Below are 16525 nucleotides of genomic sequence, written 5' to 3'. Positions count from 1 at the left end.
AAATGAACAGAACTTTTATTTAGAAGGTTAAGGTACAAACAGTGCAAGGTATTTTATTTTCTAACATGTATTATTTTCCTTGTGGAACTATCAACATGTCTGCTTATATTTTAGGCTTGTTTAATACCAATAGAGAGAAGTCTTTATACCAAGTATGTCAAGATACAAATATAGGGAAAAACATATTTTTCTCTGCTTCAGAAACAACTGAAGCAGGGAAATAGTAGTGACTTTGACTGATGAAGGTAAGTTATGGTCCTTTATGCAACCCGCTTTATGTTTGTAACTGCATCCTGGCTCTTTCTGTGATGTGGCTTGAGCTTCTTTTTTTGCCTTTTTTCCCTTCTAAATCTTTCATATCTCCGTATTTTTGTAAGGGACAAACAAAAGTCATGAGAAGATATTAACATAACTATCAATAGATTAACATAACTTTGTTGCTTCATCAACCGTACAATAAACAGACTGTTATGAAAGATGTGATTTTAGCCTGTAATGTCCAAGAGATTATACAAGTTGAACTGACTTTATTGACATAGACACAAGATTACTACAGAACAGCCCACTGCAGCTGATCTACATCTCTAAAGTCTCTTTGTAATGTAATAAGTGAACTAAGATTTTTATAAAGCATTAGAAATAAAAATGTTTCCTTCAGCAGGCTGTAGAAAAAAAAGCCAAGAACTAACTGAAAAGGTGCAATCTTTACCAAGAACACTTCTTAACTTTACTCTGCATCGTTTTCTTTGCTGAAGCCTCTGTTGTGGTTGATAGCCTGAAGGAGGCGCGAGTGCATTGTCTCCTCCACAGGGTACCTCTGGTAGATGGGCAGCAGAAGCAGAGTGTGGCAGGTGAGAGACTCCGGACAATGGGTCTCATTGGAATCAGGAAGAACAGCAACTTTCATCCTGATGCTCTCCATGCCCAGGAAGGGGACACGGTCTGTGCCTGTCAGAAACACTGGAGGCAGAAATAGAGAGTCAGCACTGAAGGATCTGATCTTAAAACTATAATGATAATGATGATGATGTTACACTGTCAGGTTGAATAGTTACAGAGGAATTTCTTCTTCTCCTCAGCTGTCAGTTTCTCAAACACCTCCCAGAAGATAATGATATTTGAATGCTCAGGGTGGTAGTCTCCTTCATACACGGTGTTCTGTTTGGAAACAAATTTCGGCAGAAACTGAATAAAGGTTTTAAAGCATTTACAAAGTTAAGCCTGAGAAATACTCAGCCATGGGCAGTGACTAGGTTAACCTATCTACAGCAGTAAAGTTCAAATTTGATGTACTTCAATTAAACTGCAGTAAATTTATTCTTTATTTCAGTGATTCTCAACAGGACTCAGGACTCATCACTACCTCCTGAATTAGAAATCCCGACCCAAATTCCTTGCCATTTTTTACCACTTGAATTATTCAACAAAGAATATTGAGGTTTGAATCAGATGAGGCAAAACATGACTTAACTTTTAAGAATTATTTTGTAAAAGAGAAAAAAGCCAAATTATATTGACCGTGATTGATTTATAAAAACAATAAAAGGGTAAAACGTCCTGGGGGTTAAATACTTCTTATAGGCACTGTATACTGCTGTGATTTATGTTCCAGATTTCATATCATTTACATAGTGTAATTAGAGCATCTAGAGTGTGTTAAGGTCAATCTTAACATCTACATTTTTCAACTCCTTTGAAGAATTAAAAGTGCTAGTTTTCAACATACCTGCTTGAATACATCCCAGTCATAGTTTTCGTGGCCCACCATCACAGCCTGCAGCTCCTCTGGCTGGAAGAAGTCCATCACATCGTACTCACACACCTTGAGGAACCCACGTCTGAACTCTTCAAATATTACCTCCACTGACTTGTTGAAGGCATAGTCAACAAAGGTGTTCACAAACTCTTTTCTGGTCAGAAAAAAATAAATAACTTATACAATCAGATTTAACAAAGCGCTAACATTTTCATGAGATCCCCTGTAATGTAAATTTTGATAGCAGTACATTCTCTGTTTAAACAAATCATAAGTTAATAGCCATAAGTAAATCCTCCTTACATACTGAAATGTATTAAGACAGCAATTCTGTACAGACATACTTGTTTGATGCTGTGACACATTTTCCAGGTTCTTTTGGATCAAGCTCAACTTGCTCACCATCCCAAGGCACCTGTAAGGAAAGATGTTCATGGACTGGAGTGGAAAGTAAAATAAAACTCGCAGCCAGTGTGTGACATTTTAAACCTACAGTGAAAGTGCTTCCCAGCTTGTCCACCTCATCAGGAGTGTAGTCCTCCAGTATGCACCGCAAAGACCTGAACACACAAACAAAAACAGCTGTCCAATATGGCTTCAATCTTGGCAGTTTTGCAGCTTAACAACTCAAAATTGAAATCAGAACTGAATATATAACTACATAACAAATAATACAACTCTGTATTGTTCTAAGAATCTTACTCTCCCATCACGGGGTCAAACTCCTTCATGTCATCCAGCGAGGGCTTGAGGCCACGCAGCTTCTTAAAGAGCACCAGGGGGAAAGGCAGATGGATGATATTGTGGTTGTAGAGAGCCATTCCACACAAAACACCAAAGAGGAAGTACCTCCTCTTCTCCATTTTAGGCTGTTTGATGACAAAAAGAAGAAGTTTTCATAAATCGACTTTTCACATAATGAAAAAAAAAACAAAAGAGCACAATCTCGGCCTCCTCTTTAAATAATATAGAAAAAAATATAGCTGCTGATATCTGTTCATGTCACATTATTTGCAGATGACTGCTGTGTCAACAGGGTCAATATCTACAATGTTAAACTGATGCATCTGTGTATCCCTAAATTTAACTTGTGCTTTCCTCTTTGATGAACAGGTCTTACCTTAGAGGGGAACCAGAGCAGAGTCTTGCTCTCGTTGTACATGAACATTTCAGACTCTGGAGCAATCAGCTCATCAAACACGTTCAGGAAGAGGTCGTTTTTGTTGACATTCATCAGCTTCCTGTCATCCTTGAACTGCACCTAAGAAGGATAAAACATGTTTTTAAAACCATGCTAAATGTAACTTGAATGAAAATGGTTGTGTCAAATTTTCATGCAGATCTGAACTGATACTTATACTGTCTCCAAAAAATGTCTTTTTATTACAACCTTTGACAACTAATCCTCTCATCTGAAGTTTCTATAATGAACAGGGCAAATTTGAAACTAAATTAACAACTATTAAAACAATAGTAGTTGTTTTCCATTTGGGGCTTTATTTAAAATGTTAAGGGCTCACTGTTGGCCTCCTTGAGTGTAAAGCTCCCTAGGTAACCACTTAAACCTGATGGTACACTTGTACACTTTACCAATATATGACATATACTGATTATATGTATGGCAGATATTTCAGCTGTAAATGTTAGTAGGAGTTTTCACATCTGCTGAAACCTAACATCATCTGATATGAAAGCAGATGACCGCTAAAATCAGCTGAAACCAATATCATGCTGATAATACTGTGAATCTCTAATGTTTGAAGATTAAGAGGTAATGGAAATAAAAGTGTCACAAAACACTACAAATTCATGTAAGAAAACAAGAACAGTAAAGACACCAGACTCTCTTTGAATGTAATGCAATGTTAAGTACAAGAGAGACTTCTTTTTAATGGGGCCGAGCAGTAAGGCCGTGCCCCACGTGTGCTGGCGGCTCCTTTGCCATGTCTCTCCTCAAATCTCTCATCCCTATTACCAACTCAGTGTGTCATCTCCTCTCTAAATAAAAGCATACAAAGCCAAAAATATATCTTTAAAAAAGTCTTTTCAAATGGTGCTCTCATGTGATAAGCAAAGTCACATTTTTGATAAATGTATATTTAATATAAAATTTTCTTTTTTTTTTCCTTTTTGGGGAATTTTACTTAAATCTGATAAAAATCATGATGACACATGTGAAGAGGGGAAGTATGGGGCACTGTGATGATTCTCTATCTGTACTGTATCTTTACTAGGAGAATTTATGACCACTTTTGATCTTTTAAGTCCACCAACTTAACAGTAACAAGAAAGTGCAAGTTTAGTTTCTTTCTTACTACTACTTTGTCTTAATTAGAATAAAGGACAAGTACCTACAAAACCTCACTCCAAACCTTTGAAGAACTATTAATTGATTGTTTACCAGAAGCTCCCTCTGGAAGGCAGAGTGGTCAGCTGCAGCGAGGTGTCTGAAGGTGTCCTCCAGCAGGTGAGCACGTCTCAGAGTCAGCTGGAAGACTGGGGCTGAGGTTTCTAGGGGAACTTTACGCATCTGTTCAGGCATCCTCAAAGCCGCTTCATGCAGTAGTTGTTGTCCTTTCTGTAATTTCAAACCAAACTTATGAAAAAAATCTCTTAAATGCAGAAAGCTCTCAGAATTATTTCAACATTACATTAGTAAACTAGTATCATTTAATTGAAATTTTTAGTTAAGTGGTTAAAAAAATGCTTTTATTAAGAACACACTGTACCTTTAACATGGTGGCAGAGATGTTAAAGACTGCAACTTTGTGAGCCAGAGTGAACACGAATGGATAATGGCAGAAAATGGCTGGAATGTTTTCATCATGCTGTAATGAAAAATAATAAAGGTTTGCTTAGCCATTAGTAGAAAACAGGATCAAATCTAATGCTTTTCCACACAAGTATTATTCATTTACTGCAGTCTTTTTACCTCTATCATAGCATACTGGGCCCAAAGAGCGACATCATAAACTGGGTCTACATTACTGACTTCTTCTATGTAAAAGGTGCTCAGGGGAACTCTGTAGGACTTTCCAGCTTTGTTTGCCTACAAAAACAAGACATGCATGAAACAAAGTATTGCATTCATACATACAATGCATACATGAAAGCAAACCCTTAAAAGTCTACACTGAAGAGAATATTCTCTTAGTAATGTATGAAAATTGCAATGCAATCATTGAAGAACGGTAGCGATGCGGTTTGAAACATAATCTAAGCTTGCTTGCTTTGTTCTCATCGTGGTGATAAAATAAACTACTGGTTAATTTCTTTAAACAATCCAGGCATAAAAACACCCTTATTTTCATTATATGTTTAACTAAATTCATATGTCAGAATAACAGACACTATTGAAAGACAGCACTGACTCTGTAGAGCAGCTTGAGGGCCTCCAGCAGGAATCTGACTCCTGGGTTGTAAGTTTGGAAGAGGCCGTTCCTAAGCAGGAAGGCCACAGCATTTCTGAACACCAGGATCTGTCTGGTTAGTAAATCAGGAGTCAGAGAAGACCACAAGCCCTCTGCAAAACAACACAACACATACAGTCTATTTAATAGTAGAACACCATGTTAAGTTATCACGCTTTATAGTTATTCAGAAAAAAAAAGTACTCAACTACTCAATTCAATATATAGTGTGAATTATATTTTAAGGATGTTTTGTAATAACATGTAAGAAAAACTTCAGAAATTCTAAATCTTTTCTCCTGACAGAGCAAGGTTAATAACTAGTACACTATATTGCCAAAAGTATTTGCTTAGCTGCCTTGACTTGCATATTAACTTAAGTGACATCCCATCCCATCCCATGAATTTCCCTTCGGCAATGAATAAAGTTATTATTGTATTATTGTGTTGTATTATATTCTTAATCCATAGGGTTTAATATGACATTGGTCAACTCTTTGCACCTATAACAGCTTCAACTCTTCTGGGAAGGCTTTCCACAAGGTTTAGGAGTGTGTTTATTGGAATTTTTGACCATTCTTCCAGAAGCGCATTTGTGAGGTCACACAGTGATGTTGGACGAGAAAGCCTGGCTCTCAGTCTACGCTCTAATTCATCCCAAAGATGTTCGATCGGGTTGTGGTCAGGACACTGTGCAGGCCAGTCAAGTTCATCCACACTAAACTCTCTCATCCATGTCTTTATGGACCTTGCTTTGTGCACTGGAGCACAGTCAAGTTGGAACAGGAAGGGGCCATCCCCAAACTGTTCCCACAAAGTTGGGAGCATGGAATTGTCCAAAATCTTTTGGTATGCTGAAGCATTCAGAGTGCCTTTCACTGAAACTAAGGGGCCAAGCCCAGTTCCTGAAAAACAACCCCACACCATAATACCCCCGCCATCAAACTTTACACTTCGCACAATGCAGTCAGACAAGTACCATTCTCCTGGCAACCACCGTAAACCCTGACTCGTCCATCAGATTGCCAGATGGAGAAGCGCGGTTCGTCACTCCAGAGAATGCGTCTCCACTGCTCTAGGGTCCAGTGGTGGCATGCTTTACACCACTGCATCTGACACTTTGCATTGCACTTGGTGATGTATGGCCTGGATGCAGCTACTCGGCCATGGAAACCCATTCCATGAAGCTCTCTACACACTGTTCTTCAGCTAATCTGAAGGCCACATGAAGTTTGGAGGTCTGTAGCGATTGACTCTGCAGAAAGTTGGCGACCTCAGCGCATTATGCACCTAAGCATCCGCTGACCCCACTCCATCATTTTACGTGGCCTACCACTTCGTGGCTGAGTTGCTGCTGTTCCCAGTCGATTTCACTTTGTTATAATACCACTGACAGTTGACTGTGGAATATTTAGGAGTGACGAAATTTCACCACTAGACATGTTGCACAGGTGGCATCCTATCACAGTACCACGCTGGAATTCACTGAGCTCCTGAGAGCGACCCATTCTTTCACAAATGTTTGTAGTAACAGTCTGCATGCCTAGGTGCTTGATTTTATACACCTGTGGCCATGGCAGTGATTGGAACACCTGATTTCAATTATTTGGATGGGTGAGTGAATACTTTTGTCAATATAGTGTATGTAACGTGACATTTCCAAATACTTTATAGTAAGATCTTTATACATCTACCTAGTGCAAAAAAATGAAGTTGTACTTACTTAAAGTTTCACGATTCTTCTCACTTAGATCGGCGATGACAATAGCCAAAGGCACGACCGTATTAATGACTTGAGAGTCCTCCAGGAGAAGAGGACACAGCAGCAGAAGCAAGATGACCTCCAGTGACTTCATGTCATTTCTTGAAGCCACAAGTAAGTCAGCCAGGACCTTTAGATTTACCTGAAATTGAAGATACAAACCGCGTTATACAGCTTTAAATTGTTTGTTGAAGGATAGATCAGGAGCTGCTGTCCTTCCTTAAAAGAACTTTATCTCATGTCAATGAACATTTGATCTCAATGATGCATGGACATAAATGCATCTTTGTTCCTAACTGTTTGTTTGATCCATGGCACTGCCAGCAGCTGGTCAAAAACTCTGCTGGCTTCTTCAAGGTCCACGGTTAGAGCACCTGCCTTTCTTGCAGACCCACTGACAAAACGCAAAGCAAAAAAAACAAAGTTTCAAGCTTTCTTTCAAAATCTTAACTTAAGAACTGATACATCACAAACAGCTGCAACTGATGGAAAGTGAACTCACTTTTTCTTTGTGAAACTTGCAACAAGACTGGAACCGGTGAAAAACATTGCACATATTTCTCTGTTCAGCCAAGAAGGAAATTCAGAGGGGTACTGAAGTTAGTGCATGACATGAGACTAATGTTTCATATTTGCAGTTTAACAAACGATATGTAGTGATAAAGACCTCTTAGCCTCTGCGTTTTGGGGTCTCTCTGACAACAGTTTTTGCAGTTTTGCCTCATCAAGCCGTCCTATTATCTTTCCTCTGTCCAAGATCTGAATGAAATACAAAAATAATATTGTACAAGCATCATCTCATCATTTATCTGAACATTTTTTATACAAATAAATCAAAGAGAATTAGGTTTCACACAGCTGTACTTTCTCTGGCTATCTTTTAAATAAAAACAATTACTTTACAAATCCTTGAACATACCTGAGTGGGTGACAGGAAAGCAAAATTTGCATCCCAACCAGTTGATATTTTCAGGTCTGCAGGTTAAGATTAAAATAAGTGTCAACATGTAAATAATTAATCAGCGTTGTTTAATACAAGAAAGATTGACAGTGATTTTTTTGGATGTAATATTTTACTGACAGCTGGGGAAAATTTCTGAGAAACCCCCCAAGATAAAAAAAACCATGTTTTTATAACATGATCTTATAATCTTTGGCTGCCATGTCACCACAGAGAGAATGAGAATCTCAATTTTACCACAATTCTGTTTCATTTTCATTTTAATGCTAATTTTCAAGTAACTGAACAAAAAACAATCATACTTCTATGTTAGTTTTTAAATGCACAAATACAGGGTTTAATAGTAAAGTATATACTTTCTTCACCAGAGAACGTAGCTATATACAACTAGAATGAAAGTCTCTTGATTTCTCAGCTTTAGCAGATAGTTGATACATTTCTTCCCAATTTAAGACCGTTCTATCACACACCCCTAGATCAAACGCAGGTCAAGTACAAACCCCTGATAAAATACCTTATGATGCATACATACTGTAAAACCTCATATAAAAGACAACCCAATTAAAGGGAAAGTTATAAATTGTGTACCTATTTTAAGAGGGGTTCTTTGATGTATTGGTTAGGAGTTAGTATGTGCTTCAGGAGTTGAGTGACCAACTTGGTCATTATTAAGAAACCTGTTGGGAGTACCAACAAAAAAGAAAGGCTATACATTGCCTCAGACATTTTGCCTTTCTGTTTGTTTGTTTGTTTGTTTGTTTAAGACAAACTGACCTAAAAGGAATGTCAGTGTGAGTATGTTATACTGAGGAAATTATAACAAACTGAAGTATTAACCGAGTTTAATTTAAGTTTTATAGAACCTGAATACCTTTGGGTTTTTCTGCTTCACTGTCATTGGTCCATGGAAGTTGTATGTGAGTGGGGATCAGTCTGTCCCCTGTGCCTCCATCCCCAATCTGACCTTTAGCCCCATTGCCAAAAGCCCACAGCTGGCCAGAGGAGCCCAGCACCAGAGTGTGGCGTCTGGAAGATAGGAAAAAAGTTTCTGATTTATTTACAGACTTCTTACAAAGTAACATTATTTTTTTTATGATTAATGGAAGACTTCAAACACTTGAACATAATATTACAAGTCTCCACTTAGTGATGTTTAAAATTAGATATTACTCTAAAATGGATTGTATATTCATAGGGTTTTTTACTGTTTACAATGTACTGGAATCAGTGTATTACTTGATATCTACAGTACAGAGAATTGACTGCTTTTTTTAATTTATTTGTTTATTTTATTTTTTTTCTCTCTCTCTCTCAGTTGTATCCCTGGCATTGTTTGTCGTGTTTTCTTGTCCTGCTTGTATGAAACCACTTTATGCACACAGAGCCTGATTCTCACTCTACAGGGGTTAGTCTGGGAGAGGGCAGGGTCCTCTCGGTAATCAAGACCCATCTGTGCCAGGGAGACCACTTCATAAAATCAGGGAAGGATTGAAAGTTCTGAATCACAACTGTACCATGTTTCCTGCACTAAAACAGTTCCCTTTTTATACAGTCCTTCTTTACCTGCCACATGAAACCTGTGAGGCAGCTTCTTCCAGACCTTCTACCAATTTGGGTGCTGTTACATTGTCAGTGGAGTTGTGACCGAGCTGACCATGGCGTCCTTCTCCAAAAGTGAAAACTTTGCCATCCTAGAACATCACAGAATCAGAAAACTCCTTAAACTACAGAAGAGGGTTCGGGTCACTGAAAAAACCATAACGTTTTTGCAATGCTATCACCCCTCCTCCAATTCTATAAAGAAATGCACCAAATTTTCTAGTGGTCCTAATCCTCATCCATATTAATTAGTAATCTTTTAATATGAAAAAGTCATAATCAGTAATCACAGTGGACACACAAAATAAGGTACCTTTGTTAAAACAGCAGAGTGAGCCTCTCCACCACTTATGAAAGAGACATCCAGAGGTCTTAATGCAGGTACCACACAGATGTTAAATCGTCCTGGCAAAGATGATAGAAAATAAAATTATTTAGACAAACTGTTTAGAGTGAGTTTTGAACTCTTCTCTTGTCTAAAACTGTATTAATTTTCCTTTCCCTTATGTCCTTGATATTTAGTCCATACATGTTTTAGACCTTGTTGTATGTACAGTTGCTTCTTCTTTTACATGTTGGTGTATGTTTGAGCTGTGTAAAGTGTAAAAGTGTGAAAGTGCCCAAGACTAATTTCCCCTCAGGGACAATAATGTATATCTTATCAAGACATTACTGAATGTATCACTGTATGTTATCACACACATTAAGTGCATACCTGTCATTTACAAGAGAAAGAGTGCATGTTATTTTGGTGACATCAGTACAGACTGTAATTTAAACTTAGGATTTCTAGCACAGGCTGTATTCAAAACCACCTACTACACTAGCAGTATGCACTAATTGGGCCAATGTTTGCTTAGACTGTCCAAGGCAAGAAACCAGCTCAGCCCGGCACAGAATACCAAAACAAAAGACCTGATGGCAGTCAAACTACACACGTGGACAAAATTGTTGGTACCCCTCTGTTAATGAAAGAAAAACCCACAATGGTCACAGAAATAACTTGACTCTGACAAAAGTAATAATAAATAAAAATTCAATGAAAATTAACCAATGAAAATCAGACATTGCTTTTGAACTGTGGTTCAACAGAATTATTTTTAAAAACAAATTCATGAAACAGGCCTGGACAAAAATGATGGTACCCCTAGAAAAAATTGAAAATAATGTGACTATAGGGACATGTTCAACCAAGGTGTGTCCTCTAATTAGCATCACAGGTGTCTACAAACTTGTAATCAGTCAGTCGGCCTATTTAAAGGGTGACAAGTAGTCACTGTGCTGTTTGGTGACATGGTGTGTACCACACTAAACATGGACCAGAGGAAGCGGAGAGAGTTGTCTCAGGAGATTAGAAAGAAAGTTATAGACAAGCATGTTAAAGGTAAAGGCTATAAGACCATCTCCAAGCAGCTTGATGTTCCTGTGACAACAGTTGCACATATTATTCAGAAATTTAAGATCCACGGGACTGTAGCCAGCCGTCCTGGACGTGGCCGCAGGAGGAAAATTGATGACAAATCAAAGAGATGGATAATACGGATGGTAACAAAAGAGCCCAGGACAACCTCTAAAGACATTAAAGGTTAACTCCAAAGTCAAGGTACATCAGTGTCAGATCGCACCATCCGTCGTTGTTTGAGCCAAAGTGGACTTCATGGGGGTCGACCAAGGAGGACACCACTGTTGAAAACAAATCATAAAAAAGCACGACTGGAATTTGCCAAACTGCATGTTGACAAGCCACAAAGCTTCTGGGAGAATGTCCTATGGACAGACGAGACAAAACTGGAACTTTCTGGCAAGGCACATCAGCTCTATGTTCACAGATGCAAAAATGAAGCCTACCAAGGAAAGAACACTGTCCCTACTGTGAAACATGGAGGAGTCTCTGTTATGTTCTGGGGCTGCTTTGCTGCATCTGGCACAGGGTGTCTTGAATCTGTGCAGGGTACAATGAAATCTCAAGACTATCAAGGTATTCTAGAGAGAAATGTGCTGCCCAGTGTCAGAAAGCTTGGTCTCAGTCGCAGGTCATGGGTCTTGCAACAGGATAATGATCCAAAACACACAGCTAAAAACATCCAAGAATGGCTAGGAGCAAAACATTGGACTATTCTAAAGTGGCCTTCTATGAGCCCTGATCTAAATCCTATTGAACATCTGTGGAAGGAGCTGAAACATGCCGTCTGGAGAAGGCACCCTTCAAACCTGAGACAAGTGGAGCAGTTAGCTCATGAGGAGTGGGCCAAAATACCTGCTGAGAGGTGCAGAAGTCTCACTGAAAGATACAGAAATCGTTTGATTGCAGTGATTGCCTCAAAAGGTTGTGCAACAAAATATTAAGTTAAGGGTACCATCATTTTTGTCCAGACCTGTTTCATGAGTTTGGTTTTTAAAATAATTCTGTTGAACCACAATTCAAAAGTAATGTCTGATTTTCATTGGTTAATTTTCACTGAATTTTTATTTATTATTACTTTTGTCAGATTCAAGTAATTTCTGTGACCATTGTGGGTTTTTCTTTCATTAACAGAGGGGTACCAACAATTTTATCCACGTGTGTACATACTGCTGTTGAACATAAGCAGTATTCAGTACATACTGCAAACAACATTCAACACAGAAATAGTTCTGTTACTTGAATAAAACTGATGGATGAAAACCAAAAACTGGGAATGCTTACGGTTAATCTGATATTAGGTTATAATTTTTATATGACTTATTTCCCCAAATAAATCATAAAAAACAGTTATGAAACACATTAAGGTAATAGTATAAAGGTAATGCTGCAATATCAAACAATGGGAGATAGATATAAATGAAAAGAGAGTAAGTCAACCATGGGAAAATATGTGTGAAACTATCTTCAGTATTTCTTGTTCCATGTATTAGCATGAAATGGGTTCACTTTTTTAATACTTCTAAATTATAAAGTGTAGATCTGAGATTTGAAATGTTGAAAGGACTGTGGGTGTGATGAGGCAGATCATCTCCATATTTCCTGGAGATCCCCAAAGACACAACTGTTTTGGAAAAATATCTGGTCAGTAATGCAGCAGATTTTTGGAAAGCTGTTTCCTTGACATTTACATCACTTTAACTGGGTGATCTACCAGAGGAAATAGCAGGATGTGATGTATACCCACTGAAAGTATTAACAGGAGGAGCAAATATGGTGAAAAGAGCATGTTTAAATGTCTGGCATTGTTTCAGCTGCTTTCTCACTGTTGATGCTTTCTTGCTCAAAAATAGACAAAAATTAAAGTATAAAAAGGGCAAAACTGTGACTTCTGTTACATAAGTGCATCAGCCACACCTTTATGAATAATCTACCACCATCTAACTGTGAACAAGTGAGTTTGTGACTGATCTTTTTTTCACCTTTCTCATCCACCCTGTTTAGTCCCAGCTGGCCATATTTGTTGGCCCCACAGCAGTACACCAGGCCGGGCAGTGTGAGGAAGAAGGAATGGGTCGCTCCAGCTGAAATCTGGGTCACTGCCACACCGGTCAGGGCTGTCACCAAGACAGGTGTGTACTGAAGGGACACAGCTTTCCCCAGGCCCAGCTGACCATGTGTGTTATGACCCCAAGTGAAGACATCTCCCCCTGAGAAACAGTGGAAAAAATAATTACTACAAACAGAGAAGCTTTACACTGTGAGAGGATGATTTAATAAACAGGAGAACATATCTTGTTTTCTCTAGTTTCACCATATCTGTTCAAAATCAATGCATTTCTCCTCATTCAACACATATTGCTGTAAAACACAGGTAAAATTGTTGTAGTATTAAATAGGCAGGTTTAAGGAAAAATAGAAATTATCTGACAACTTTAAACCAGATCTGACCAGATTGGTGAAGATCAAATACCACAAACTGCTTAAATAGGGCTGACACTTATTAAACTCACAAAGATGTTACTAGAAATGTCCCTGTTTTACCTTTAGTCAGTGCCAGAGAGTGGACGTTTCCACAGGTGACTTGAACAATAGGTACTGGCATTGGTATGGGCACACGGCTGTATGATAAGATCATAATGAGTGAAAAAACATGTAAAAACTGATTATTTCCTGTGAATGTGTATATTTACATATTTAGTACACTGAAATCATACCTTGGTCTATGGCTGTTGCTCTGATGACGTGGTAACATGCCAAGTTGTCCGTCTTCTTTCGACCCCCAGGAAAACACATGTCCAGACACACACAGAGCTAGACAGTGATCCCTACCACATGCAATGGACACCACTTCACCCAGCCCCTCCACACGTCCTTATCCAGGAACACAAACAGACACACATATAGGTGACATCAACTGGCATGTAAAGAGAAGTAAACAAAATATTTTTAGAGCTTTAAATAATATTTATGTCTTATATTGACACTTTTTACAGCTTCATCACCTGAAACACTGGTTGCACCACCTGACATTTGAAGATTTGAGATACCAAAATATGTAATAAACTGTATTACTCAAATGATTTGGGAAAAGTATTTAAACAAAGTAGATTTCATGTCATTGACCCATATCCAAACATAACAGCCTAAATCCAATGTAATTCTTACCATCTCGAATTGTGTTAGCATAGTTAGGGCAATCAAGTGTTTGTACCGATCTTATGTGCTAAGGCTCAACAGGCTCTGTATCCAGCAGCAAATTCAAATCATCTTATATCAATTACTAATCAAAACATTGGACTCTTGAATATCCCACGTTTCCCTTTGGTACTTGAACTCAGCACAAGTGCAGTTTAGCTAACTTTCGTTGTCTGAGAAGAGGAGAGGGAAACGAAACTGAAACTTTGGGCACTTAATCATCCTGCGAAATGTTTGCGGTGATATTTTTAGACTGCAATGATGCACACAAACGACTTGTCTTGTCAGTTTATTAAAAACATAAAAAAAATGCTAATCCTCTAACAAAATTTCTCCACAGGACTCGTGAAAAAGAAGTCCAAACGCCAGTCTGATGACGTGTTTAACGCCCATAAAGACAAAAAAAAAAGACGTAGCCCGATCTTTTTCTTAATTTACGTCTCTTCTAAGTCCGTTTTTAATTCAGAGAATCTGTCTCTAAAGTTACCAATTTAGACCACAAAGAAATGTGGATTTTTTGATAATTTGACAATTGTTCTACCCTGTTTTTGAAAAATCAGCGCCATTTTTGTAATTTTTAACATTACCTGGCGTCTTCGCGTCTTTGCATTTCTTTCGTCCAAGTCTTCCCTGAGAGTTAAGGCCACATGACAAAACGCTTCCATCCTTGGAGAGGAATAAAGTGTGCTGCTCCCCGCAGCAGATTTCGGTGATGACCCCCGAAACAGTCCAAGAAATCGGACTTAAGGCCTTTTGAGCCCCGAACTGTCCACTGGAGCTGTCCCCCCAGCAGCACAGCCGCACCATGATGATATCTCCTCGACAGACCTGGACTGATGCGTTAATGAGCCCTGAGAGCTGGGCACTTATACCTGCTAATGCTGCCTTCACGTGTTGTAGGAAATATTAGTATCTACCGCAATTACACCACATATTGCAGAATTAATTCTAAATATTTAGTGTAAGACATTTATACTCTTAATATATTGAATGCAAAAAACTCGTCTTGCAAAATTTCTAAAATTATTCGTAGATTATGATGGCAGATAAAGATAATACTAGTAGACACAACTTTTTGAATACACACTTGTTCTTTTCTGTCATTATTGTGTGATTTTAAATATTGTGGTTCCTGTCTTTCCAATATTCAACACAGTAACAGAGAATACATATTTTTTTATTAAAAATATTTAAAATGTATATTTGTGGTATAAAAAAGTGCTTGCAACGCCTTCTTCACAGTTTGCAACAGGATCAGTCAGATTAGAAATTTAGTTTGTTTAGGTTACTCTAAGATGATATATACATATAACAATAATAATAATAATAACAACAACTTTATTTATAAAGCACTTTTAAAAACAGTTGTTTACAAAGTGCTTTACACACAGCAAGAGCAAAAGCTCAGGGAAAAATAAACATCAACAATCAGAGCAGAATAGGAGCTCTGTAAAATCAAACAAGAAGGGAAGAACACAATTTGAACACGGAGGAAAAATAAAAATGAAAATGACACAAGTAGATCTTGAATGGCAGTTACAGCAGAAGATTATATATATGGTCTGCTGCAATTTACAAGTCCAAGAAGTTGCAATATTTCTTTACCTTGAAATGTATGTGTCAAAATACCAATTTAAAACTTTTTTGCAGCAGACATTTTATGCACATTATGCAAACATTCAAGTGTCATTTCTTTTAAAGATAGTCAACAAAAATCCTCCTTTTCTATTTCTTTTATCTATGTTTTTCTCAATCAAAACAAGTGACATAAAAATGATAATCCCCTACAATAAACAATCGATAACAAATTTGCAATATGAGCAAATATAATTGGAATAATACATGTTCTCATTGTTCTGCCCTAGTTTATTCTATCTAATATTAAGTTTAGGATTAGTTCATGGTAGTCATGCCCCCAGGCACAATCAGCTGATACCAATTTTTGCCTCCCAGCTCCCACAGCCAATCACACCATCACTGTGGTCCATCTAAAAAAAAAAAGACATTTCTCTCTAATTCCTGCTTGAATCAATGCTGATACAGCACACTGCTGCTGTGAAGCTTCACCTCCCCCACCCCAGCCTCCTCCTTTATAGCATAAAGCTTATTGCACCCTTATATTCAGACTCATGCTACTATGGATTAATTACCTCTGAAATTATTTCATTGTTTTCAGTATACATTGTCATAAATGTGATATCCATACCGGGGTTTCTAGCTTTGCACATCCTGGAAAGTCAAGTCATGCTGCTTGCCAACTCAGGGGGCTTCTTGTGAGCAGAGCCTTCTCCGCCAAATAAAACTGCATATCCTTTTTGTGAATTAAATTGTTTTGATGTATGATGAGTGTTCTTGATTGTAGATAAATATTGGGGGAAAACTGCAATTAGATTGTTTTTGCAAATTGTTTAGCACTAACGATAGATAGATAGATAGA

At 38.0% G+C, this 16525-nt stretch overlaps 1 protein-coding gene across 1 annotated transcript; it reads right to left on the bottom strand.

The window, feature by feature from the left end:
• Nucleotides 1-14938, bottom strand: LOC121525117 (probable E3 ubiquitin-protein ligase HERC6). Its single transcript, XM_041810930.1, has 23 exons — nucleotides 14676-14938; nucleotides 13608-13764; nucleotides 13435-13511; nucleotides 12873-13100; nucleotides 9802-9893; nucleotides 9453-9580; nucleotides 8761-8915; nucleotides 7848-7903; nucleotides 7596-7687; nucleotides 7431-7490; nucleotides 7226-7322; nucleotides 6890-7070; nucleotides 5128-5279; nucleotides 4689-4805; nucleotides 4486-4584; nucleotides 4158-4334; nucleotides 2877-3017; nucleotides 2459-2625; nucleotides 2250-2316; nucleotides 2101-2171; nucleotides 1727-1910; nucleotides 1056-1158; nucleotides 1-960 (listed from the first exon to the last, which is right to left on the bottom strand). Exons 1-23 carry the CDS (start codon nucleotides 14893-14895, stop codon nucleotides 728-730), a joined length of 3054 nt encoding a protein of 1017 aa, XP_041666864.1. The 5' UTR covers nucleotides 14896-14938; the 3' UTR covers nucleotides 1-727.
• Between the last annotated feature and the right edge of the window lie 1587 nt (nucleotides 14939-16525).

Source organism: Cheilinus undulatus, linkage group 2 (assembly GCF_018320785.1).
Source record: "Cheilinus undulatus linkage group 2, ASM1832078v1, whole genome shotgun sequence".
NCBI classification, from domain to species: Eukaryota; Metazoa; Chordata; class Actinopteri; order Labriformes; family Labridae; genus Cheilinus; species Cheilinus undulatus.
The sequence above is the reverse complement of the archived record's forward strand: the minus strand, read 5'-3'. Positions and strand labels throughout refer to the sequence as shown.

Coding starts and splice junctions, on each gene's coding strand:
- LOC121525117 (XM_041810930.1), bottom strand. CDS start 14,895: ATGGTGCGGCTGTGCTGCTGGGGGGACAGCTCCAGTGGACAGTTCGGG. Junction 3,018..4,157: donor CCTTCCAGAGGGAGCTTCTG/GTAAACAATCAA, acceptor TATCCTTCTTAG/GTGCAGTTCAAGGATGACAG. Junction 2,626..2,876: donor TGCTCTGGTTCCCCTCTAAG/GTAAGACCTGTT, acceptor GTCATCAAACAG/CCTAAAATGGAGAAGAGGAG.